Raw genomic sequence first — 26,314 nt, forward strand, 5'->3', positions numbered from 1 at the left:
GCCCTGCGACTCCCAGTTCAGAATCTGACCCTACATGCAGAGTATTCCTGCCGGCATCAGACCACAATGCCCTGAGGAGGCCGCCGGAGCCGTCTGTGCTGGGAGGGATTAAACTGCTGACAAAGGCTGGGCCCAACAGGCTGTATCTACCTAGCTAAGGCGACTCTCCACGCATGGCATGATTTGCAGGGATGCTGAGCGTCAGCACTTCTGATAATCACGCCAGAGGCCCCGGCTGCCACATTATGTCAGGGAAGGCCTGTAATATGTTAGAAGGCGCAGGCCGCTCTGCCTGGGCTGGGGAACCTTACCCGGATGGATGTCCTGGAAGAGAGATTTCCAGATCGTGTACTGCAGGGGGCCCATGTATTTGGAGGTAGGAAAGTCTTCATAGGTGAGGTTCGTTTCATGGATCTTTCCCTTGAGCCTGGTTGGAGAGTCAAGCTGGTTAGCACGGAGCCCCTGCAGTTCCCCTACCGCAATGTGGGCTTTGCTGGGGAGGAAGGGGAGGGGTTACGAGGGTACAGGGTCAATTGAGTGAAGACCTGGGCTAGAGGCAAGACCTCTGCCCATGCCTCTCCTGCTGGGCAGCAGGGCTCAGGGAGTAGGGCACTGCCTCTCAGGTCACAGCCACGTGGGCCCTGGAGTGCATGCACCATGGGAGCGCTGAGCGCGGCCCCGTTGGTGCCAGGGTGGCTATAGGGAGATGCTCTGGACTAGAAAGGTCCTGTCCTCACCTGCTAAACCCTTTCATGGGCATGGGGCTAAGCAGGCCTTCAGGATGGACAGGGACTAGGAGTGGATGGGAGGGAGCAAGAACAGGAAGGGTTTTGCCCTGCACTGGGCTGGGCCAGGCCAGGCTGGGTGGCTGAAGAGGGAAGAGCCATTGTCCAGGGAGATGGACTGAGGCAGTGCTGGGCTGCAAAGACCACATGCACCTCTCCGAGAGCCAGTCAACCCCCCCCCCAACCCCTCCGAGAGCCAGGCGATGCCCCCCGCAGGCCCCTGCGAGAGCCAGGAGACACGCCCCCCTGCTGTACCCCTCTGAGAGCCAGGCGACACCCCCCCGTACCCCTCCGAGAGCCAGGCGACGTGCCCCCACTGCTGTACCCCTCCATGAGCCAGGTGACGACCCCCCGTACCCCTCTGAGAGCCAAGTAATGTCCCTCCCGTACCTCTCTGAGAGCCAGGCGACACCCCCCCGTACCCCTCCGAGAGCCAGGCGACGTGCCCCCACTGCTGTACCCCTCCATGAGCCAGGTGACGCCCCCCCGTACCCCTCTGAGAGCCAAGTAATGTCCCTCCCGTACCTCTCTGAGAGCCAGGCAACCCCCCCCCATATCCCTCCGAGAGCCAATGCCCCCCCATACCTCTCCAAGAGCCAGGCAACACTCCTCATACCCCTCCAAAAACCAAGTAATGCCCCCCCATACCCCTCCTAGAGCCAGGCGACCCCCCCATACCCCTCCTAGAGCCAAGTAATGCCCCCCTGTACCCCAAGAGCCAGGTGATGCCCCACCCCGCTGTACCACTCCGATAGCCAGGTAATGCCCCCCGTACCCCTCCAAGAGCCAGGTGACGCCCCGGCCCCGCTGTACCCCTCTGAGCGCCAGGTAATGCCCCCCCGTACCCCTCCGATAGTCAGGCAACGTGCCCCCTCCCCCCGTACCTCTCTGAGAGCGAGGCGATGCCTGCCAGGAAGGCGTGCCTGTCCACCTCAGCCAGCCGCTCCTGCAGGATCTGGCTGCCCTCCTGCACTTTGCGCAGCTGCTGGCTGTAGCGCTGGATCTTCTGCTCGATGTCAGTCAGAGTCCTGGCGGTGTCAGCCTCCAGCTCCTCCAGCATGGCCTTCTGGCGCTCGCGCAGGAGCCGGTGCAGCCGCTCAAAGGCCTCCCCGATGGTGGCCCGCAGGCTCTTGGCGGAGGACTGCACAGGACAGACAAGCAGAGGAGTCACACACGACCCTCCTTACTTCCCCGACAGCTCCACCCGTACACTGGTTAGTGGCAGGAGTCCTAGCAAGGCCAGCTTCCCCATCAGCTCTGCCAGTGCCCCGGCTCGACTCACAACCCAGCTCCCCACACCCAGCTCTGCCGGTGCCCCCCATTCCCCACCCACAGCCCGCCGGCCCTGAGCTCTGCACACCCAGCTCTGCTGGTGCCCTCCATTCCTCACCCACAGCCCGCCCGGCCCTGAGCTCCCCACACCCAGCTCTGCCCGTGCCCCCCATTCCTCACCCACAGCCCGCCCGGCCCTGAGCTCCCCACACCCAGCTCTGCTGGTGCCCCCCATTCCTCACCCACAGCCCGCCCGACCCTGAGCTCCCCACACCCAGCTCCGCTGGTGCCCCCCATTCCTCACCCACAGCCCGCCCGGCCCTGAGCTCCTCACACCCAGCTCTGCCAGTGCCCCTCACTCCTCACCCACAGCCCGCCCGGCCCTGAGATCCCCACACCCAGCTCTGCCCGTGCCCCTCATTCCTCACCCACAGCCCGCCCGGCCCTGAGCTCTGCACACCCAGCTCTGCCGGTGCCCCCCATTCCTCACCCACAGCCTGTCCGGCCCTGAGCTCCCCACACCCAGCTCTGCCCGTGCCCCCCATTCCTCACCCACAGCCCGCCCGGCCCTGAGCTCCTCACACCCAGCTCTGCCAGTGCCCCCCATTCCTCACCCACAGCCCGCCCGGCCCTGAGCTCCCCACACCCAGCTCCGCCCGTGCCCCCCATTCCTCACCCACAGCCTGCCCGGCCCTGAGCTCCTCACACCCAGCTCCGCCGGTGCCCCCCAATCCTCAGCCACAGCCCGCCCGGCCCTGAGCTCCCCACACCCAGCTCTGCCCGTGCCCCCCATTCCTCACCCACAGCCCGCCCGGCCCTGAGCTCCCCACACCCAGCTCCATCAGTGCCCCCCATTCCTCACCCACAGACCGTCCGGCCCTGAGCTCCCCACACCCAGCTCCGTCGGTGCCCCCCAATCCTCACCCACAGCCCATCCGGCCCTGAGCTCCCCACACCCAGCTCTGCCCGTGCCCCCCATTCCTCACCCACAGCCCGCCCGGCCCTGAGCTCCCCACACCCAGCTCTGCCCGTGCCCCCCATTCCTCACCCACAGCCTGCCCGGCCCTGAGCTCCTCACACCCAGCTCCGCCGGTGCCCCCCATTCCCTACCCACAGCCCGCCCGGCCCTGAGTTCCCCACACCCAGCTCTGCCGGTGCCCCCCATTCCTCACCCACAGACCGTCTGGCCCTGAGCTCCCCACACCCAGCTCTGCCCGTGCCCCCCATTCCTCACCCGCAGCCCGCCCGGCCCTGAGCTCTGCACACCCAGCTCTGCCCGTGCCCCCCATTCCTCACCCACAGCCCGCCCGGCCCTGAGCTCTGCACACCCAGCTCTGCCCGTGCCCCCCATTCCTCACCCACAGACCGTCCGGCCCTGAGCTCCCCACACCCAGCTCTGCCCGTGCCCCCCATTCCCCACCCACAACCCGCCCGGCCCTGAGCTCTGCACACCCAGCTCTGCTGGTGCCCTCCATTCCCCACCCACAGCCCGCCCGGCCCTGAGTTCCCCACACCCAGCTCTGCCGGTGCCCCCCATTCCTCACCCGCAGCCCGCCCGGCCCTGAGCTCCCCACACCCAGCTCTGCCGGTACCCCCCATTCCTCACCCACAGCCCGCCCGGCCCTGAGCTCCCCACACCCAGCTCTGCCCGTGCCCCCCATTCCTCACCCACAGCCCGCCCGGCCCTGAGCTCCCCACACCCAGCTCTGCCCGTGCCCCCCATTCCTCACCCACAGCCCGCTCGGCCCTGAGCTCCCCACACCCAGCTCTGCCCGTGCCCCCCATTCCTGACCCACAGCCCTCCTGGCCCTGAGCTCCCCACACCCAGCTCTGCCCGTACCCCCCATTCCTCACCCACAGCCCGCCCGGCCCTGAGCTCCCCACACCCAGCTCTGCCCGTGCCCCCCCATTCCTCACCCACAGCCCGCCAGGCCCTGAGCTCCCCACACCCAGCTCTGCCCGTGCCCCCCATTCCTCACCCACAGCCTGCCCGGCCCTGAGCTCCCCACACCCAGCTCTGCCTGTGCCCCCCATTCCTCACCCACAGCCTGCCCGGCCCTGAGCTCCCCACACCCAGCTCCGTCGGTGCCCCCCATTCCTCACCCACAGCCCATCCGGCCCTGAGCTCCCCACACCCAGCTCCGTCGGTGCCCCCCAATCCTCAGCCACAGCCCATCCGGCCCTGAGCTCCCCACACCCAGCTCCATCGGTGCCCCCCATTCCTCACCCACAGACCGTCCGGCCCTGAGCTCCCCACACCCAGCTCCGTCGGTGCCCCCCAATCCTCACCCACAGCCCACCCGACCCTGAGATCCCCACACCCAGCTCTGCCAGTGCCCCCCATTCCTCACCCACAGCCTGCCCGGCCCTGAGCTCCCCACACCCAGCTCCGTCGGTGCCCCCCATTCCTCACCCACAGCCCATCCGGCCCTGAGCTCCCCACACCCAGCTCCGTCGGTGCCCCCCAATCCTCACCCACAGCCCATCCGGCCCTGAGCTCCCCACACCCAGCTCTGCCCGTGCCCCCCATTCCTCACCCACAGCCCGCCCGGCCCTGAGCTCTGCACACCCAGCTCTGCCCGTGCCCCCCATTCCTCACCCACAGCCCGCCCGGCCCTGAGCTCCCCACACCCAGCTCTGCCGGTGCCCCCCATTCCTCATCCACAGCCCGCCCGGCCCTGAGCTCCCCACACCCAGCTCTGCCCGTGCCCCCCATTCCTCACCCACAGCCCGCCCGGCCATGAGCTCCCCACACCCAGCTCTGCTGGTGCCCCCCTGTACTGCCACTATGTCATAGCATTCCCTCTCAGATCTCTTAGAGTTCAGAAAATGAGATACTAGCACCTGAATTCTTTAAGTTTAATTACCAGCTTAGATCCGATAGCACTGCCACTCAGCTCTGAGATCCCTACACTCAGCTCTGCCCGTGCCCCTTCTCCACAGATGCAGCCCTTCCACTCTACTTTCAGGGCTCATCTCTGTCATTCTGAATTAGAGGAGTGCACTGCAGACTGGCTGGTTTCTCAAAGCTCTGCTCCAGGAACTGCTCAGACTCGACTCTCACATTGATCCCCTGGCTGTGGAATCTATGAATCATCTCTACAGGTTTGCTGAGACCCCTTCTCCAGCCCTGGGCTCCGCACACACCTCCCTGCTCTGGCCATTACTCCCTCCCTATAGCTGCCAGCCCTGCTCTCTGGCTGTGCCAGGCACTGCCACTGCACCCTGCGAGGCCGGTCAGTATTACAGCTGGGGAGCTGGTCAATCGGGGTCAGTGACAGAGCCAGGACTGCAGCCCCTGGCATCTCACCTTGCCCCACAGTTGACTCAGTCTCTCCTCCCTACAGCACCCAGCACCGCTGACCTTCCCCTTCCCCCTCAGTTGCATGCCTGTGGAAAGAACGGTAAGAATATTTAACGGCACCTTCGCTGCCATTAAATCTCAGCTTACTTCCCTTCACCGCACTCCTGAGAGCAGCCTCGGCCTGCCTCCCGTCCCCCATGTGCAGTCCCAAGCATGTGCTTGGTTTGCTGGTGCCTAGAGCCGGCCCTGCCCCTTCTGCAGTCCCCTCCCCGCCCCCGCTTGTAGCTCAGGGGAAGGGGTGGAGCAGGAGCAGGGGCTTTGGGGAAGGGGTGGAACAGGGTGGTCTGGGGATCGGGCTGGCTGCTGGAGCAGCACACAGCTGTGTAGTTTGCGTATGGGTAAGGACGGCCCTGCTCACAGTCCAAGTCTGACACAAGAGACAACAGATGGATAAGACAATACTGGCCAGCACACTGGGCTGTGGTCCTAGTTGCCTAACCCCTGCCAAGCTCTTGGAAGCATCTCAGCAAAGGAGAGTTTTGAGACGGGATGGGCTGAACGTGTGACTTGTCAGCACAGTGGGCACAACATTTTCAGGAAGAGCATGTTTTTTAAGTTGAGACTGTCCCTGTTAATTCAGGCCCAACATTTCAATGTAATAGAAAAGGGCTTTTAGGAAACATAGTTCTGACTAGGAATAAGGTTTTGTTTTATTCTTAATTTTGATGAAAACTAATGGCTTTTTCAGCATGGCCAACTCTTGTAATTTTATTGCAAGTCCAGTGATATGTGCAGGTTTTCTTAAAGCCCCTGCTCCTTGAATCATGTGACTGAGACTCTCAGCTTTCATTTACAGGAAGTAAGGAAGGCTGAATCTGCTGCTTAGGCTCCCTATACAGTGAACAGGGAGAGCCAGGTGTCCTAGAATGTGATCCACAAACTGGGGTAAGATAGTCATTCCTCTGTCTAACTCCCAGGCAGGGCTCAGTCTGGCAGGCATGTTCAGGGGCTGCCCAGCTCACCCAAAACAGATGGAGGAGGAGAAAAAAAGAGAGGCCCACCCTACAGGCTTTAGCCCAGTGGTTCAGGTACTCACTCAGGCTGTGGGAAATGCTTGGGTCATGTCCCCCCTCAGAGAGAAGGGATCTGAACAGGGAACTGCCACCTTTTAATAGGGGCTAGTCTCCCTCAATTTCTCCTGCTGAAGTTGTTCCAGTTTAATTGAATAATTTAATATTATTTGAGCCAGAAAAAGCGTGAGAATCATAGAAATGTCTGGCTGGAAGGGACCTTGAGAAGTCATCTAGTCCAGCAACCTATGCTGAGGCAGGACCAAGTAAACCCAGACCATCCCTGACATGGGTTTATCCAACCTGCTCTTAAAAACCTCCAGTGACGGGGATTCCACAACCCCCCTTGGAAGCCTGTTCCAGCGTTTAACTACCATTATACTAAGAAAGTTTCTCCTAATATCCAACCTCAACCTCCCTTGCTGCAGATTAAGATCATCACTTTTTGTCCTACCGGGGGTGGACATTGAACCCCGTCCTCTTTAGAACAGCCCTTAACAGATTTGGTGACTTATCAGGCCCCCCCTCCGTCATCTTTCCTCAAGACTCAATGACCCCAGTTCTTTTTTTAATTTTTCCTCACAGGTCAGGTTTTCTCAACCATTTCTCATTTTCGTTGCTCTCCTCTGGACTCCCTCCAATTTCTCCATGTCTTTCCTGAAGTGCAGCACCCAGACCTGGACACCGTTCTCCACCTGATGCCTCACCAGTGCTGAGTGGAGTGGAACAATTACTTCCCATGTCTTACATGCGACACTCCTGTAAATACACCCCACAATGATATCAGCCTTTTCACAACAGCATCACACTGTTGACTCACATTCAATTTGTGATCCACTCCAACCCCCAAATCCTTTCCAGCAGTACAACCACCTTGCCAATTATTCCTCATTTTGTAGTTGTACATTTGATTTTTCTTTCCCACGTGCAGTACTTTGCACTTATCTTTATTAAATTTCATCTTGTTGATTTCAGACCAACTCACCACTTTGTCAAGGTCATTTTGAATTCTAATCCTGTCCTCCAAAGTGCTTGCAACTTGGGACCAACAAGGCTACAACAAGACAGCATACAAATATTGTATGGGTTCCCCATTCCTGGCCAATGGGAGCTGTGGGGGGCAGTGCCTGCAGGTGAGGGCAGCATGGTGCCCTCTGCTACCCCCGCCCGCCCCCCAGGGACATGGCGCCAGCTGCTTCCGGGATGGTGTGGGGCCAGGCTCAACAGCTTGGTGTCATCTGCAAATTTTATAAGCACACTCTCTGCTCCATTATTCAATTCATTAATAAAAATGTTGCATAACACCAGACTAATGACTGACCCTTGCAGGAGCCCACTATCTGTGCCCCTCCCCCTAGTTTAATAGCAAACCCTTGATAACTACTCTTTGAGTATCAGAGGGGTAGCCGTGTTAGTCTGGATCTGTAAAAGCAGCAAAGAATCCTGTGGCACTTTATAGACTAACAGACGTTTTGGAGCATGAGCTTTCATGGGTGAATACCCACTTCGTCAGATGCATCTTTGAGTATGTTCTTTCAACCAGCTGCACATCCACCTTATAGTAATCTCATCTAGGCCACAATTTCCTAGTTTACTTAAGAGAGTGTCCTGTGGGACTCTGTCATAAAATCACTTTAAGAACAGAATGGCCAGACTGGGTCAGATCAAAGGTCCATCTAGCCTAGTATCCTGTCTTCCAACAGTGGCCAATACCACGTGCCCCAGAGGAAATGAAGAGAACAGGGAATCATCAAAAGATCCATCCCACTGCCCGTTCTCAGCTTCTAGCAAACAGAGGCTAAGGACACCATCCCTGCTCATCCTGGCTAACAGCCACTGACGAACTAGATAACTTCATGGAGGACAGGTCCTTTTTTGAACCCTGTTATAGACTTGGGCTTCACAACATCCTCTGGCAAGGAGTTCCACAGGTTGATTGTGCGTTGTCTGAAAAAATACTTCTTTTTGTTTGTTTTAAACCTGCTGCCTATTAATTTCATTTGGTGACCCCTAGTTCTTGCATTATGAGGAGTAATAACACTTCCTTATTTACTTTCTCCACCCAACTCATGATTTTATAGACCTCTATCATATCCCCCCTTAGTCATCTCTTTTCCAAGATGAAAAGTCCCAGTCTTATTAATTTCTCTTCATATGGAAGTCGTTCCATATCTCTAATAATTTTTGTTGCCCCTTTCTGAACCTTTTCCAATTGCAATATTTCTTTTTTGAGAAGGGACGACCACATCTGCATACAGTATTCAAGATGTGGGTGTACCGTGGATTTATATAGAGGCAATATGATATTTTGTCTTATTATTTATTCCCCCTTACAGAATCCCAACATTCTGTTCACTTTTTTGACTGCAGCTGCACACTGAGTGGATGTTTTCAGAGAACTATCACAATGACTAAGATCTCTTTCTTGAGCGGTAATTTAGACCCCATCATTTTATATGTATAGATGTGATTATGTTTTTCAATGTGCATTACTTTGCATTTATCAACATTGAATTTCATCTGCCATTTTGCTGCCCACTCACTCAGTTTTGAGAGATCCTTTTGCAGCTCTTCGCAGTATGCCTGCGACTTAACTATTTTGAGAAGTTTTGTATCATCTGCAAATTTTGCCACCTCACTGTGTACCCTTTTTTCCAGATCATTTATGAATATGTTGAATAGACTGGGCCCAGTACAGATCCTGGGGGGCACTATTTACCTCTCTCCATTCTTTGTTTCCTATCTTTAAACCAGTTACCAATCCATGAGAGGACCTTCCCTCTTATCCCATGACAGCTTCCTTCACCTAGGAGTCTTTGGTAAGGGACCCTGTCAAAGGCTTTCTGAAAATCTAAGTACACTAAATCCCTCTTGACAACATGCTTGTTGACCCCCTCAAAGAATTCTAGTAGATTGGTGAGGCATGATTTCCCTTTCAAAAAACGTCTTCCCCAACAAATTATATTCATCTATATGTGTGACAATTTTGTTCTTTACTATAGTTTCAACCAGTTTGCCTGGTACTGAAGTCAGATTTACCGACCTGTAATTGCCGGGATCACCTCTAGAGCCCTTTTTAAAAATTAGCATCACATTAGCTATCCTCCACTCATGTAGTACAGAACCTGACTTAAATGATAGGTTACAGACGATAGTTAGCAGTTCTGCAATTTCACATTTGAGTTCCTTCAGAACTCTTGGGTGAATCCCATCTGGTCCTAGTGACTTATTACTGTTTAGTTTATCAATTTGTTCCAAAACTGCCTCTAATGACACCTCAATCTGGGACAGTTCCTCAGATTTGTGACCTAAAAAGAATGGCTCAGGTTTGGGAATCTCCCTCACATCCTCAGCTGTGAAGACCAATGCAAAGAATTCAATTAGTTTCTCCGAAATGGCCTCTGAGTGCTCCTTTAGCATCTCGATCATCCAGTGCAAGGAATTGCTATCTATAGAGATCCTATGGCACAGTTTGGTTCATTTAAGATTTTTACTTCATTTGATTCTATGCTTTCTTTCACACATAGTGCCACTCTCCCATCAGCACAACCTGTTCTATCCTTCCCATATATTTTGTGCCCTGGTATTACTGTGTCATAGTGATTATCCTCATTCCACCAAGTTTCTGTGGTGCCTATTATATCAACATCCTCATTTAATACGAGGCACTCTAGTTCACTCACCTTATTATTTAGATTTGTAGCATTGGTATAAAACACTTTAAAAAATTGAAACTTTTCAGCTGTCTGCCATTACATGATGTAATTGAATGAGACTCTCTTTCATTTGACTGTTTCTCATCAGATCCTACCTGTATTTTACCTTCTATCCTCTCCTCCTTACTAGGACATAGAAAATTCCCATCCCCTAAGGGATGTTTCTGTCTGAATCATGTGTTCTTCTGCACCTGTTAGCTTTCCCCCAGCCCTTAGTTTAAAAACTGCTCTATGACCTTTTTAATGTTAAGTGCCAGCAATCTGGTTCCATTTTGGTTTAGGTGGAGCCCATCCTTCCTATACAGGTTCCCCCTTCTTTCCCCACCTTTCCCAAAAGTTTTCCCAGTTCCTAATAAATCTAAACCCCTCCTCCCTATACCATCATCTCATCCACGCATTGGGACCATGCAGTTCTACCTAACTGGCCCTGTGCATGGAACTGGGAGCATCTCAGAGAATGCAACCATGGAGGTCCTGGACTTCAATCTCTTCCCTAGCAGCCTAAATTTGGCCTCTAGGATCTCTCTCCTACCCTTCCCCACGTCACTGGTACCTACACGTACCACGCTCACCGGTTCCTCCCCAGCATTACACACAAGCCTATCTAGATGTCTTGAGACATCCACAACCTTCACACCAGGCAGGCAAGTCACCATGCGGTTCTCCCGGCCATCGCAAACCCAGCTCTCTATGTTTCTAATGATCGAATCCCCCATAACTATTACCTGTCTCCTCCTAACTGTACCTATCTCTCATTTTATAGTCTGCACATGCACTTGAAAGGGATCAGATCTCTGTTCAAATCCATTCTCCTCTTTAGACATAGGGGAGACTTGAACTGGGGGTCTCCCACATCCCAGGTGACTGCCCTAGCCGCTGGGTTAAAGGGACATCTTCCACCACCTTTCAGGAGTTAGGCGGCCTCTGAACATGCCTACCAGAGCATGCCCCTCAGATGAGTTAGGTGGCCGAATGGCTATCTTCCCCCATGCGTCTGAAGAAGTAGGTATTCACCCACAAAAACCTATGCTCCAATATGTCTGTTAGTCTACAATGTGCCACAGGACACTCTCTCGCTTTTTACAGATCCAGACTAACATGGCTACTTCTCTGATACTATCTTCCTCCAGTTCATGAAGCTCTCTGGAGCCTGGATGGAAGATCAGTCCCCAGATGCTGGCAGCAGTGTCCCTGGTCAGAGGCAGAAACATGAGCACCTAAGGAACTTTTGCTGCAGAAATGTAGGTGAGTTTAGGCATCTACGGAGTTAGGTGGTAGCCAGTGGGAGTTCTGTGATCCCAGTGGGGCATCTAGAAACTGGACTTAGGTGGCTAACTACCTTTGTGGATCAAATCCTAAGTTACTAGTCCTTCTGGTTTATTAGAAAAGCTTCAAAAGGGGACCCCTAAAGGTTCAGAAAGCGAAAAAGAACCTCAGAGTTATTTATTATTGCTTACAATTTTATAATAAATATTTATTAATAGTTTATTTAATTTCATGAATTGTAAGTCTATCATGCATTTTTAGGGCCTGGCTCATGATTTTAGGACACAGGGGTCTGGCAATACCAAACTGTCCTGGAATGTAGCGAAGGAAACAAGATCAGAAACAGGAAATGAAACTGACTAGTAACAAAGTGAAATTGACAGGTCTCCTTGCAGTACAAAATGTGAAGGATAGATTGTACAAGCAGTGAAAAGGTAAATCCAAGGTTTACGGACCTTTCCGCTTCCACAATCTGAGGCATTTCAGGGCAGCCCTGCAAAAATCATGTTTTTAAATATGATTTTTTTTTTATCTTGACAGGCTAATTTTAAGTAAAGGAATCTGAATATCTGAAATAGAATATTTTATGGCCTAATATTCTGAATGATCTGATTTAAAATCACACATTCCCTTTTAATTTCCTCTTTGGTGCAGGCCTTTGTATAAAGAAAACGTCATGGCACATTAAGCTGTCCTGTCTCAGCAACAATTCCAGTTCTCGGGGCTCCCATCATGTAAAGGTAATTAACCGTCATTACATTTTATCTGTTTTAAAAGACAAATGTCCTGGGAAGTTAACATGGCACCTTGCTCCAGGCGAGTTACAAGGAGCCTGGCTGATGGAACATAGTTCCGAGAGTTTAGGGAGCACTTTATCCCAATGCACCAGGACTGCAACCATGGAGAGGTGGGTTCAGTCCTTTTAAGTTCATGTGTGAGTCCCCAAAACTCTCCTCACCTTAGGCTCTAGGGAATCCACATCCCCAAAGCCCCCCACAATTCATGCCAGTCCCTGGAGAGAAGAGGCCCAGAACTAGAACAAGGGGAGCAGAAGTGAGGGGCATCAGCAGAGCTGTGTGAGCAGAGACCCCAGGGCTGGAATAGCAGGGGGTTGTAGGTAAGGACTGAGAATTTGTGGAAAAGCAGTGGAGCCCCAGGACTGGAACTGCAGGGCAGAGTGGGGTGTGGGTCTGGAGGAAATTATTCCGGCAGAGCTGTGTGTGAGAGGCCCAGTACTGAAATAGCAGTAGGATGTGCAGGTCAGGATCAAAGTGCCCTGGCAGAGCCAGGTGCGAGCAGGGGCACAGGATGTCTGGGTTCAGCTGCCAATCAGCTGCCCATTACAGACAGTTGAAAAGAAGGTGTGAGGAACAGTAGGGAGAAATTGGTATTGGGGAATTAAGTTTAGGTTTTGTAATGACCCAACCACTCCCAGTCTTTATTCAGGCTTAATCTGATGGTATCCAGTTTGCAATATTAGACCTAAAAGTGGCAATTCTTCAACCAAAAAACCCCTTCAAAAACAGACTCCAGTGTGAAGCTGCAGAACTGGAATTAATCCTCCCTACTGTTACTCACACCCTCCTGTCAACTGCTTGTAATGGGCCACTCTCTTACCACTTCAGAAGTTATTTTGCCTCCCTTGGTATCCTGCTGTTAATTGATTTATCTCGTTGGACTGACCTCACACTTGGTAAAGCAACCCCCATCCTTTCATGTATTTATACCTGCTCCTGTATTTTCCACTCCATGCATCTGATGAAGTGGGTTCTAGCCCACGAAAGCTTGTACCGAAATAAATGTGTTAGTCTCTAAGGTGCCACAAGGACTCCCTGTTGCTTTTGCTGATACAGACTAACCCAGCTGCCACTGAAACCTGTCACCATTAAAAATAAAGTAAGTTTCCGGTCCCAGTGGTTGTGGGAAAAACGCATGAAAACGTGACCTAAACGCTTCCTAGAAGCTCAGAAAGCACCATATAAATAAAGTGAACCCAACATTACTTTTGTTTAATCTCATGATTCTTTGTGGCAACACCAGTCCCTCTTTGAGTAATAATTGAGCACAAAATCATAGACTCTCAGGGGTGGAAGGGACCTCAGGAGGTGTCTAGTCCAACCCCCTGCTCAACGCAGGACCAATCCCCAGACAGATTTTTTCTCTGCTAGTTAGTGGGGTCAGCAGCAGCGGGATGGGACACACTGGAAAATAGGTGCAGTGCCTGGGCTAATGGCACTGTGCCCTCCAGCAGTGTTCCAGCCAAACTGGTCAGGCAGGCGCAGTGCTGGAGGGACCTCACCCTGCAGTGGGTCTGGGAAGGGCTGACTCTCACTGAGATCAGAGTCAAACTTGCAGGCAAGTCTAGAGAGCCCTTTTCAGAGAAGGACAAACCACTTCAAAGCAGCCACTCTCCTGAACGGAAACACTTGCTTTAAACCCACCAGCTCCTGTTCCACAAAAATTCCCCTGAGGTGCATCTACCTTAAATAAAAGCTCTCCGCTGAAATAAAATGGCCCCTCACCCTGCCCCCTTAAAAACCATCCACTTTGCCTCTATCACCAGCTGCCTGAGAGAGAAAATTAAGCTGCCACTGAAAGAAATGGCAGCCTCTCCAGGAATAAAAGTCACCTTTCCAATAACCACTAAAGAAAGCAGGAAGAATAAGGAGCCAAATAAAAACAGATCATTAAAAAAAGGCAGAGTGATGGATAAGCCATTGCAGCAGAGAGAAACAGACCTGGCTGTCATCTGAAATACGACTTCATAAAAGCACTAGGGGGGGAAAATGGCAGGCGTTTCTCACATAAACAGCTCCCGCAAGAAAGCAAGGGAAGCCCAGCAGCTGCCAGGGAGGAGTTCCAAGGCTGGTCTCTCCCACCCCGTAGAAGGGTGATCCTGAGGCTCAGTGCTGGACTGGGACTCAGAAGGTGTGGGCTGAATTCCTGGCTGTGCCACAGGCTCCTGGCGTGACCTTGGGCAAGTCACAAGTACAAAGCCTCCAGCAGCTGATGTTGAGACAAATGCAGCCTCCTCTCCGCTGCAGAGAACAAGAGGAGCTGCTGGGTGGGGGCACGTGATCCTCTGCCATTAATCTCTCTGGGCCTTGACTCCCCATCTGTACATGAGGTCATAGCACCTCCCTTCTCCCGCCTGCCTCACCTGCTTGCACTGCAAGTCAGAGCCACTGTGGCATTTAGGCTCCTCACTGCCACCGATTTCAGGTAATAGTAGGGCCTGAACTGCCTTTGTGGCGCTGGCCTGAGGTTTTTGGGGCTGCCCCTAACCCCAGGGGGCCTTGATCTCAGCCAGGGCCTCTAGGCTCTCCTGTAATACACAAGAGGCGCTCAAAGGGGGGCACTTTCCTCTGGACTGCGAGGCACAGACATCACCAGGAGTCCAAGAGCCGCAGGCCAGTGAAGAGTAAACATCTGCTGCCCCCGCACATGATGCAAGGCCTCTGGCTGCACTCCTGAGCTGCCCCCAGGGCCTGGCACACATCAGGGCCCGGCAGCCTGGGGCAGTGACGCCCAACCACAGTAGGTAGCTTTCTAGATTTGTCATGGCCAGTTGGGCTGTGGCGTCACCGGCCCAAGGGAAGGTTCTACCGCTAGGACACTGGGAACAAAGCAGGCGCAGCATGAGAAAATGGTCCGATAGGCACAGCCCTGTGTTGGCCAGCAGATGGGACCTAACAGGTCTGCTCTGTCTCTAGGGACCAGTAAAGGTATTTAGGCACCAACCTCCAATTGACTTCAGTAGGAGTTTGGCATCTGAATACCTTTGATGATCTGGCCTAGATCCTCTAGTCTGCAGTTCCTGGGAGTACGCCCCAGAGCCTCCAGGTCTGGTGGCCGACAGGGACTGGAGATGGTGGGGGTAGGGGGAGAATGAGGCTGTGAAAGGTCTATTGCCCCATCCACGGACAGCAGCTCCTCCCAGTCTGAGACACCCAAGCTCACTGGGACTTTCATCTCCACAGGTCACAGCTGGGCAGTCAGGAGCCACCCTCCACCTGTTGCAGGCTCTGCACTGGAGTCACAGTTACCTTGGTCTCAGCTAGCTGGCGTCTGAGCAGGTGCAGGGCCTCAGCATGGCCGCGCTCGCTGTCCTGCAGTGCCTGGAGCTGCTCCTTCAGTTCTCTCTGAAACACAAGGCAGGAGACAGACAGAGCAGTCAGGCAAGGCCAGAGCCATCCAGTCTCATTGATCCAGGCGGGGCAGGTTCTCTGAGCTACAAGGCAGCAACTAAACAGAGGACCCAGGGCCACTCAGGAGAGAGGCGACCTCATGTGCCATTGCCCAGAGCACCTTTCAAGGCAGTAAGGAATACAGAGACTGTTCAGGTGCTGATCTGGATCCAGAGCATTCTAATAAATCAGAGGGACTTTTGCCCAGCCAGATCTCAGCACAGGCTTGCCAGCCTTCTGCCCCACCACCCCTAGGGCGGAGTAGGGATCATGAGCCCCATCTCACAGAGAGGAAGCAGTTTGCCCAAGGCCACATCAGAGCCATGGCTAGAACCCACAAGCCCTGGGCAGCCAGCCCAGCGCTCATACTGCCGTACTGTGCTCACAGCTGTCTTCTCTCCTAGCCCATCCTCTCACTCCCCACAAGCTCAGACTTCCAGGCTCACCGGTGACCAACCTGTCGTGATGGACACCCACTCCATCTGAGTGACTCAGTGTCTGGGCAGAGGTTTATAGATGGGGGGATCTGTCAACGAGGGAGCAAGGAAAAGCCTCCATTGCTGGGGTGTGTGATGCTGGCACCCACAATCCAGTCTGTCCCCCCCGCCACTGTGCACACTCGGCTCACCAGTGCTGGACAGGCTGTGATGTTCAGAGCAGCCCATGGGCCCTGGGAATGGTGTGTCCAGATCCCCACGGCGGCGATGAAAATCTCAGCCAGAGCATGATTGGGGAGCAGCCACCCATCCTGCACTCAGGGAGAAGCAGCCACGACAAGCGTCCCTCTCTGGCTGCCACATAGCCAACCCCCTCACCAGGCATCAGTGCAGGACATGGCATGCCAAGCCCAGACGCCAGAGCATGTCCCGCTAGTCCCTGGCAGGCAGCGCCATGCACAGGAGAGACCACCCCTGGGGACAGTGAGGATGGAAGGGAACCCCCCAGGCTGGATCTGACCCATTTCAGCCACTATAGCTTTTGATTTTGGAGGAGCCAACGGATGTGCTCAGTGCCAAAGGGCTAGCACTGATATTGAGGCATTAGCCCGTCTCCTCACAGCACAATCAGAGCCAGGAGAGGGCTGCTCCACCCTGGGAGGGCCCCGCCTGCTGCAGCGTGCTGCTCAGGTGCTTGTCGCAGAAGGGGCCTGGGACAGGCCTCCAGCCTGGCAGTCAGTGCTGGGATGCCTGTGGTCCTCGTTCAGTGCAGGAGGGAATTCAGCTCTGTGCGCTCTGCCATATTCACTCATGCCCACTCTGTAGCATCTAACGGGGGGTCTGGCCAGAGCCGGGGGAAACGGAGCATGATGGCACAGTAGGGGCCATGTTCAGAACAGAGACAAGTGCAGGTGCCAGGAGCAGCCACCCCAATACCCTCTGTATCCTCCCACACAGACCCCCCATAAACACACCCCTTAACACACACACTTCCCCACCCCCACAAATACACAACCTGTCAACATCCCCCCACACACACCCAGCACACATGCTCCCATCAGAACACTTACAGTTAGTAAAAACAACTCTATGCCCTGGAAAAGGAGCCTGCTAAATACTTTCCAGGTTATCCACCCCTGATGCTCAGACGGCCCCAGAACTGAAGTGTCTGGCCATGGCAGACCATGGCAAGGCGCTGCCAGCCAGCGCAGCATGGGACATTGCGCCCGTGGAGCCCAACACCCTCCTAATGCTGGCAGGTCTGCAGAGCCAGGCAGCAATCCCTAGAATCAGGCCCGCTCTACTGAACGTACCAGCCTCTGATTTCCCAGCGTTTGCGCATCTCCCTGGTGCTGCATGGGGAAACAAAGGTTGTAGCAAAGATCTCACAACACTTCGTCCTTTCCCAATGCCCTTCTTCTGAGGAGCTCAAAGTGCTGCACAAGCATCAATGGATTTTGCCTCCCTGCTCCGAGACGTGGGGCAGTATCACCTGGGTGTACACAGACCTGGCCTCAACCTCTCAGACTTCCCATGGCCAGGTCAGAGGACACTTTGGGGCTCCAGGACAGCAGCCAAAGGGCAGCTGGGCCGTTAGCAAAACTCCCACAGGAAAGGGGATCCTCACGGCCCCAGCTGGCAGCCAGGGTGGGTTGGGAAAATCCCGTGTCAGGCTGTGAACGGACCTGCCGCTGAGCGGAATGTGTGCCGGGACAGCCGAGGATGGGACTTGGGCTGAAGCACACACAGTGAGGGTTTGGGGCTGCAGGAATCCATACGCCTGCCTTGCAAGCACCAGCCTGCCTTAACCCCTACAGCTCACACCCTCTGGCATAGCATGGTTGTGATACCGAGGTGTGGCAGTGCAGGCAGGGAGACAAACTCCAGAGCCAGGAACAGGGTTTCCAGAAGCTCAACCTTGTGGATTCGGGTGTCTCGGGAGCAAAGCTGAAAGGAAACCATAACGTTTCATACTATGGCCCTACGTGCAGGAACCTCAGTCTCTGGTGAGCTCTTCACGCCGCATCATCATCTGCCTGGGCAATAATGCACCACCCTGGCTTACCTGTTAGAGCATGTCTCCCGCTTGGGCTGCTCTCTGTGACTGACAGCCTGCTACTTGCAGCTGCCAGAGTTGCTTCTTAGCTCAAGGGGAAGGGGCTTGAGGTCACCGGTTTGATCCCTGCCAAGGACTGTAGCACCTGTATGTGCACAGCCACGGTTTGTGAAAACAACAGGAGAAGAGGGAAGCATTATCCTCACGTAAAGAGACACCAGAGGGGGAGGGTGCAGTGAAGGGAAAGGAGGAAGACTTCAAACCAAGATGTGCAGCAGGAGGAGAGAACTACACTAACAGAGAAAGGAAGAGATGATGAAAGTTAATTATTTAAACAATACAGCTACAATGCAACAGAACTATTTAGAAGCAGTGAGGCCTAATGGCCAGGGCACTGATCTGACACCCATGAGAGCTGGATTCTACTCCCAGCTCTGCCACTGGCCTTCTGGGTGCCCTTGGGCAAGTCACTTTGCTGCGGTGTGCCTCAGTTTCTCCATCCATAATGATCCTCACCTCCTCTGTACAGTGCTCTGAGAGCTAGAGTGAAAAGTGCAATTACTAGAACATTGCCCTTGAATTTTACTGTACATTATACTTGTACAGCTACTACTTAGCAACAGGCTCAGCGCAATTCTGTAGGACTCATGTTACAGGAAGAGACAAAAGCTCTCTGCCTCCCCATAGGGCCGCCCCATCACTGCCCGGGAGTAGGCAGAGATACTGCGACAGGCTCAGAGCCATTCCTGGGCACCTCTGCCCTGGTACACTGCAAAGAAGATCCTCCTTTATCCTGGCAAGAGATTTGCCAGCCCCGGAACAGCCTCTAAAACACAAGGGAGCCAAGAAGGAACTGCAAACAGAGGCAGGAGGCCATGTCCAGGCAGTGATCAGAGAAGATAATTTCAGCCAGAAGGAAAAGCAACGTAGATGGCTTGTAGCCATGCTGCCTCAGCCTATGCACTAGCTCCATAAGCTAGATACGGTCACAGCCTTCATCAGTGCTCCAGTGGGAGACCTGCAGAAGAAACCCGAGGTGCTGCCCTTGTTACCCGGGGTTCTTGCAACCCAAAGCTCTTGGTAACCTTTACTGTGTGCAAGGTGGTGCCAGGAAATAAATCAGGGGAGACACAGCCGTCCGACCGATAGATGGCTGCACAAACAGGACAGCACAAGAGTGCTTTCACTTAAAGCTAAACTTTACTAGTCTCAAGCACTTACACATGTCCACAACAGGTTAGTAACACCCCCCAACCCTCGATAATTACCGCAGCTGAGTGCGGCTCTCGAGCGGCACAGTGGCAGCCCATCTGCCGTTGGGAACACAAGATGCATCCAGAGGGAGAGACCAATCCCGAAGAGTCCCCAAACGAGTCCCATTATCTCAAGCTTTTCCCCCTTATTTATACATTAGTAATAGAATGACAAGTCCCTTAAAGAAACCTTGTCAAGCGAGCTGTTCCAATAGGCAAGCAAGAGGCTCCTTCTGATTATTGATTAACGAGGTGTGGGTTTGTCCAGAGTTTGCAGCCTTGAGACCCCAACAGACATTTCTAGGGCACATCCTGCTCTTCTAAAACGTATCAGCAACTTCAACACAATTCTTATCAGGAAGGACGCGGGGTCAAGACGTGGCACCCAAAACTTCCTCCCCTCCTGTCTTGGTCAAGCTGAGATTGCTGAATGGCCAATTTACAGCTTGCTGACTAGGTCACCTTTAACAATAAGCCATTGCGGTTTCAAGCACTTTACTGGTTTGCCAAAGTCTCCCCATGCACCCTCAGTAGCTATTGCTCTCTTCTGGGCTGACGCTGAGCTAATGCGACGACAGGTAGGGAAATGCAGGCTGTAGGGTTGTCATAAACAGATAGCTAAGGGCCTTTTGTTAAATATAGCACTCTGATTGAGAGTCAAGTACCCAGCACAACACACGTGCAAATAAAGTGGTTTTTCTGGTTTACTTTACATTTAAAAGATTAGCTAGAAGAAAAAAAAAGGCACTGTTGCTAGGCAAAGCCCAGGAGACAACAGAGCCTACAGTTCAGACAATAAACACCAGAGGGCACCCCAACACAAGAAAACAGGAACCATGACTTCCAAGGAAAAAAGGGGGGCAGAAGAACAAATCAAAGAAGCAGACCACAGGCGACAACTGGAAAAAAGAGGTGGAGCTGAAAGAAAAGGAAGAAAACATCAAACTGGCAGCCTACAAAAGAGAACAAGCAGCCAAAGAGGCAGCCCACAAAAGAAAAACAATATAAACCTATGGTCTTACTATCCTTGTACTTACAACTTGTAATTAGAGCAAGCAAACTCTCACACTCAGACCCTTTGGATTTGTGTGGTATTTCTGTAAAACAGAGTCCAGCCTTGGAATTGGTAGCAGCTAAGAAATTAAAAGCTAGTGTTTGTGTTAATGCAAATTACCTGGCTGGCAGGGAGAAGAAGAACTTGCAAATAGCTGTTAGCAAAGAGAGCCCACCCCATCAGCCAGTGAATTTGGTTAAGCAAGAGAAATCAGGGTCTGATCCTGCAGGATGAGGGGGAAGAGAGATTAGCTCTCTCGGCACTTGTGTTTCCAGGACTGGAAGCAGGGAATCTCCTAGGGTTATCCAGGGAGGGGAGCCTGGGAGGAAGTAACAAGGGGAGGGGGTTATTTCCCTTTGTTGTAAGACTCAAGGCATCTGAGTCTGGGGGGCCCCCAGGGAAGGTTTTGGGGAGACCACAGTGAGCTAGGCACTCTATAATTCCTAGCTGGTGGCAGCAATTACCAGGTCCAAGCTGGTAACTAAGCTTGGAGGTTTTCATGCTAACACCCATATTTTGGACGCTAAGGTCCAGATCTGGGAAGAAATGTTATGACATGGTGTGCAGCGTTGTGGGAAAGATAGAATCCAGAAGCTAGTAGGAATATTATATTTTTCTTTTCTCTGCTAGGGGCTTTTGAGCAGAGAGGGTTTTGTTTTAAAAGGAACCAGAGAGAAAATTTTTCTTCTGTTCTCTCCTGGCAGTAGCTTGCATATTAAGCAAGGAATCATTAAGGAACTATACAGGGTCAATTGCTTAAAAGAAAAAAATGAATAAACAGCCTTATCCAAAAGAATACAATTTAAAACATTCCAGCAACTACACATATGTAAATACAAAAGAAAAACAATATAAACCTATGGTCTTACTATCCTTGTACTTACAACTTGTAATTAGAAGATTAGAAAGCGTGGAGATAGAAAAATCACTCTCAGAGCCGAGAGGGTCAGACCCAAGACAAAGAACAAAGAACTCACACCCAAAACTTCCCTCCACCCAGATTTGAAAAAGTCTTGTTTCCTGATTGGTCCTCTGGTCAGGTGTTTGGTTCCCTGTGTTAACCCTTTACAGGAAAAAGAACATTAACCCTTAGCTATCTGTTTATGACAAGGGTAGGACACAAAACAGGCTCCGAGTATCTGTCCTCAGTACAGATCCTACGGCACTTCCCGCCTGGCAACAGCTGGCCCAATAACCTAGCATTAGTACTTGCCTCCCTGACATCCCCTGGTGCCCCCAGCTAGAGCCAGTATCTGCCAGTCTGGACCTGCTGGGCAGTGCTGCTGGGTACGCCTGCAACGCTTCACCACAGAAGTAGTTGCTGTTAGGCAGCACATGAGGCGAGTCCTCTCTGGAGAGTTTCTACAGGAATTCAGGGTGCAAGAGACAAGGGACGCATGAAATGTTCTGCTTGGCCTGGCTTCTGGAAAAGGCAGGGGACTGAGGGCTGCAACAGAAAAGCCAGGAGCTGGGATCACTGTTCCTGGCCAATGAGGGAGGCCTCTCCTCTCTCTCACTGCCCGGCCGCCATAGCTCTGCCCGCCTGCTCCGGGGAGCCAGTGCTGTGGCAGGCTCTCCATCACCTGTACATGGCAAGGTGGCCATGACCAAAGCTGGAGGGCTTTAAACTAGCTTCATCGGGGGAAGGAGACCAAAGCCCTGAGGTAAATGGGGAAATGGGATACTGGGAAGAAGAACGAGCAGGAGAGTGCAAGAGGGGCAGGGCTGGCGCTTCCATTTAGGCAGCCTAGGCAATCACCTAGGACGCCAGGATTATTGGGGGGCGGCAGGCGGCTCCGGTGGACCTGCCACAGTCGTGCCTGCGGAGGGTCCCCTGGTCCCACGGCTCCAGTGGAGCTGCCGCAGGTATTCCTGCGGACGGTCCGCTGCTCCCACGGCTCCAGTGGACCTCCAGCAGGCACGGCTGTGGTAGCTCCACCGGAGCCGCGGACCAGCGGACCCTCTCCGCAGGCACAACTGCAGCAGGTCCACCGGAGCCGCGGACCAGTGGACCCTCTCCGCAGGCATGACTGCAGTGGGTCCACCGGAGCTGTGGGACCAGCGCGCGGGGCGGCGAAATGGTTGTGCACCTAGGGCGCTAAAAACACTAGCGCCGGTCCTGAAGAGGGGAGGACTCCTGTCTCAGACCGAGAAAGTGGGACAAATCAGCAAGTTCTCTTAAGTGCCTATACACAAATGCAAGAAGCCTGGGAAACAAGCAGGGAGAACTGGAAGTCCTGGCACAGTCAAGGAAGTATGATGTGACTGGAATAACAGAGACTTGGTGGGATAACTCACATGACTATAGTACTGTCATGGATGGATATAAACTGTTCAGGAAGGACAGGCAGGCCAGAAAAGGTGCGGGAGTTGCACTGTATGTAAGAGAGCAGTATGACTGCTCAGAGCTCTGGTATGAAACTGCAGAAAAACCTGAAAGTCTCTGGATTAAGTTCAGAAGTGTGAGCAACAAGGGTGATGTCGTGGTGGGAGTCTGCTATAGACCACCAGACAAGGGGGATGTGGTGGACGAGGCTTTCTTCCGGCAGCTGGCAGAAGTTACAAGATCACAGGCGCTGGTTCTCATGGGAGACTTTAATCACCCTGAAATCTGCTGGAAGAGCAATACAGCAGTGCACAGACAATCCAGGAAGTTTTTGGAAAGTGTAGGGGACAATTTCCTGGTGCAAGTGCTGGAGGAACCAACTAGGGGCAGAGCTCTTCTTGACCTGCTGCTCACAAACAGGGAAGAATTAGTAGGGGAAGCAAAAGTGGATGGGAACCTGGGAGGCGGTGACCATGAGATGGTCAAGTTCAGGATCCTGACACAAGGAAGAAAGGAGAGCAGCAGAATACGGACCTTGGACTTCAGAAAAGCAGACTTTGACTCCCTCAGAGAACTGATGGGCAGGATCCCCTGGGAAAATAACATGAGGGGGAAAGGAGTCCAGGAGAGCTGGCTGTATTTTAAAGAATCCTTATTGAGTTGTAGGAACAAACCATTCTTCTTCGAGTGATTGCTCATATCCATTCCAGTTAGGTGTACGCGCCGCGCGTGCACATTCGTCGGAAAACTTTTACCCTAGCAACTCAGTGGGCCGGCAGGTCGCCCCCTAGAGTGGCGCCACCATGGCGCTCCATATATACTCCTGCCGGCCCACCCGCTCCTCAGTTCCTTCTTACCGCCCGTGTCGGTCGTTGGAACAGTGGAGCGCGGCTTAGCTGACCTCCACTTCCCTAGCTACTCGTTTTCTCGTATATAATTATGCAGTTATAACCCTTTTATATATATATTTGTATGGTTATACGTGTTTTCTTTGCTAACATGGTTAGTTTAGTTAGCGGGGTTCAGGAAGTAGCCCCTTCCATGAGCCCAGTGCCGGAGCCATGCATGGCTCACCGGGTTTTAAAAGGGGCCCGGCCTGCCCAAAGCCGCGGCCGAAGAGAGATCTACATGACTCCTGTTTGAAGTGCCTCAGGGAAGCACACTTGACAGATAAGTGCCCCATTTGCAAGGCTTTTAAGCCGAGAACAAGAAGGTGCGGGACTTTCACTTACCCCTCCACCTTGGGCGCCGAGCGATGTTCAAGCGGCGGGCAGAAGCGCCACCTCGGCACCGGACCCCGCCGTTACTACCAAGGCCTTTCGGCACCGACCGTCGCCGGCACCGATGTCGACTCGGCACCGCTCCCTTCTTCCGAGGTCGAGAGAGCCTACGATTCCTGCTGGTGCCTGGAGGCTCCCCGGCACGCGCCGTGGTTGAGCCCCCTGCTCCCGCTGCTTCCGTGCCACCTGCATCGCAGCCAGAGAGCTCGCCTAAGTTGCGTTACCCGGCACCGACACCTGCAGAGGCACCGATGACTTCGGCTCCGTCGATTCCAGTCCCCCAGGACCACGGAATCCGGTGCCTGGCAGCTCCCCGGCTCGCGCCGTGGTAGAGCTTACTGCTCCTGCTGCTTCTGTGCCAACTGCACCACAGCTAGAGAGCTCGTCTAAGATGGCTCGCCCGGCACCGACGACGTCGGCACCGTCGATCCCGGTCCCACGAGGGCCGTAGAATCCGGTGCCTGACGGCTCCCCGGCGCGCGCCGTGGTTGAGCTACTGCTCCTGCTGCTTCCGTGCCAGCGGCACCGCAGCCAGAGAGCTCGTCTAAGTCGGATCGCCCGGCGCCGACACCTGCTACGGCACCGATGACGTCGTCACCGTTGATCCCGGTCCCACAAGGGCCGTAGAATCCGGTGCCTGACGGCTCCCCGGCACGCGCCGTGGTTGAGCTACTGCTCCTGCTGCTTCCGTGCCAACGGCACCGCAGCCAGAGAGCTCGTCTACGTCGGATCGCCCGGCACCGACACCTGCTGCGGCACCGATGACGTCGGCACTGTCGATCCCCGGTCCCGCAAGGGCCGTAGAATCTGGTGCCTGACGGCTCCCCGGCACGCGCCGTGGTCGAGCTAATGCTCCGGCTGCTTGCGTGCCAACGGCACCGCAGCCAGAGGGCTAGTCTAAGTCGGATCGCCCGGCACCGACACCTGCTGCGGCACCGATGACGTCGGCACCGTCGATCCCGGTCCCGCAAGGGCCGTAGAATCCGGTGCCTGACGGCTCCCCGGCACGCGCCGTGGTTGAGCTCCTGCTCCGGCTGCTTCCATGCCAACGGCACCGCAGCCAGAGGGCTAGTCTAAGTCGGATTGCCCGGCACCGACGCCTCTGAGGCACCGACAACATCGGCACCGTCGATTCCAGTCCCACAAGGGCTATCGAATCCGGTGCCCGACGGCTCCCCGGCACGCGCCATGGTTGAGCGTATTACTCCCGCTGCTTCAGTGCTGACGGCACCGCAGCCAGACAGCTTATCTAACTCGGTTCGCCCGGCACCGACACCTACCAAAGCTCTGATGACCTCGGTACCGTGGATCCCGGTCCCACGAGGGCCGTCGAATCCGGTGCCTGACAGCTCCCCAGTACGCACTGTGGTTGAGCCTGCTATTCCCTTCACGCCGGAGATGTTACCAACGGCGAGGGCTCTCAGTGCCATGACAGAGTCAGTGCTGCCTGTCCCGGGCACCGCCGGTACGGGTAATACAGTCTCTTCAGGGGACTGTCCCCTGTCAGCACAGCAGAGCGGCACCGTTCATGATCACGGTCCCGCAGACACTCCAAGTCCTGTCGGCACGCCGGACACCACTGGCAGTCCCGGTGCTGTTTTCCTCGGTACTGGTCACACTCGCTGCACCGGTCGGTATCCCGTTCGCCGACCCGCTATCGGCACCGTTCCGACCTCTGGCACCGGGGCAGGTACCTTGACTCCTGTAGCCCTTCTCCGAGCCTCGAGATCTCGGTCGACCTCCCGACACCGTTCTGGTTGCGGGTCTGGATCTCGTTCCAGGTACCGATACGCCTCCCGATGCCGGTCCCCGGTGCCGAGTTGGGCAAGGTCCGAGTGAGTCAGAGACTCTGCCTGTGCCTTCTTTTAGTACCTCCATGGCCGTCCGGACACGCATCCGTGTCATCCCATATGCGCAGATTTTATGCTCAGGACCACGATCCTGATATGATGGCCAGCGGGCGCCAGCCCCGAAGCAAAAAGAGGCTTGGCGAATGAACAGGCTTGGCCGCCAGGTGTACTCTGCAGGGGCCCTGCAGCTCGGGGTAGCAAAGCAACAAGCCTTGCTTAGCTGCGATAATTATAGCACCTGAGTGAAGGAGTTTCTCCCTCAAAACTTCCACCTGGAGTTCGCTGCCGTCTTGGAGGACGGGGGGAAAGAAGGTTCCCAGAGCGTCCCTCCAGGCCTCGTTGGACGCAGCAGACTCTGCGGCCGGCACTCTGGCCTTGAGTGTCGCCGTGAGGTGCATTTCATGGCTTCAGGTTTTAAACCTCCGGCTGGAGCTGCGGTATGCCATTCAGGATTTACC

The 26,314-nt window shown here is 54.2% G+C and overlaps 1 protein-coding gene across 1 annotated transcript in view; it reads right to left on the minus strand.

Annotated features, from left to right (window-relative positions):
• The window catches only part of TRIM62 (tripartite motif containing 62), a 44,000-nt gene that overhangs the window by 4,212 nt on the left and 13,474 nt on the right, over positions 1-26,314 (minus strand). Inside the window, exons 2-4 of the mRNA XM_030537812.1 lie at positions 15,460-15,555; positions 1,670-1,926; positions 312-427 (exon numbers count right to left, since the gene is read on the minus strand). Of these exons, the coding sequence (XP_030393672.1) occupies positions 312-427; positions 1,670-1,926; positions 15,460-15,555 (469 nt within the window). The remainder of the gene's footprint in view (positions 1-311; positions 428-1,669; positions 1,927-15,459; positions 15,556-26,314) is intronic.

The sequence above is a fragment of the Gopherus evgoodei genome, chromosome 18 (assembly GCF_007399415.2).
Source record: "Gopherus evgoodei ecotype Sinaloan lineage chromosome 18, rGopEvg1_v1.p, whole genome shotgun sequence".
Lineage (NCBI taxonomy): Eukaryota > Metazoa > Chordata > Testudines > Testudinidae > Gopherus > Gopherus evgoodei.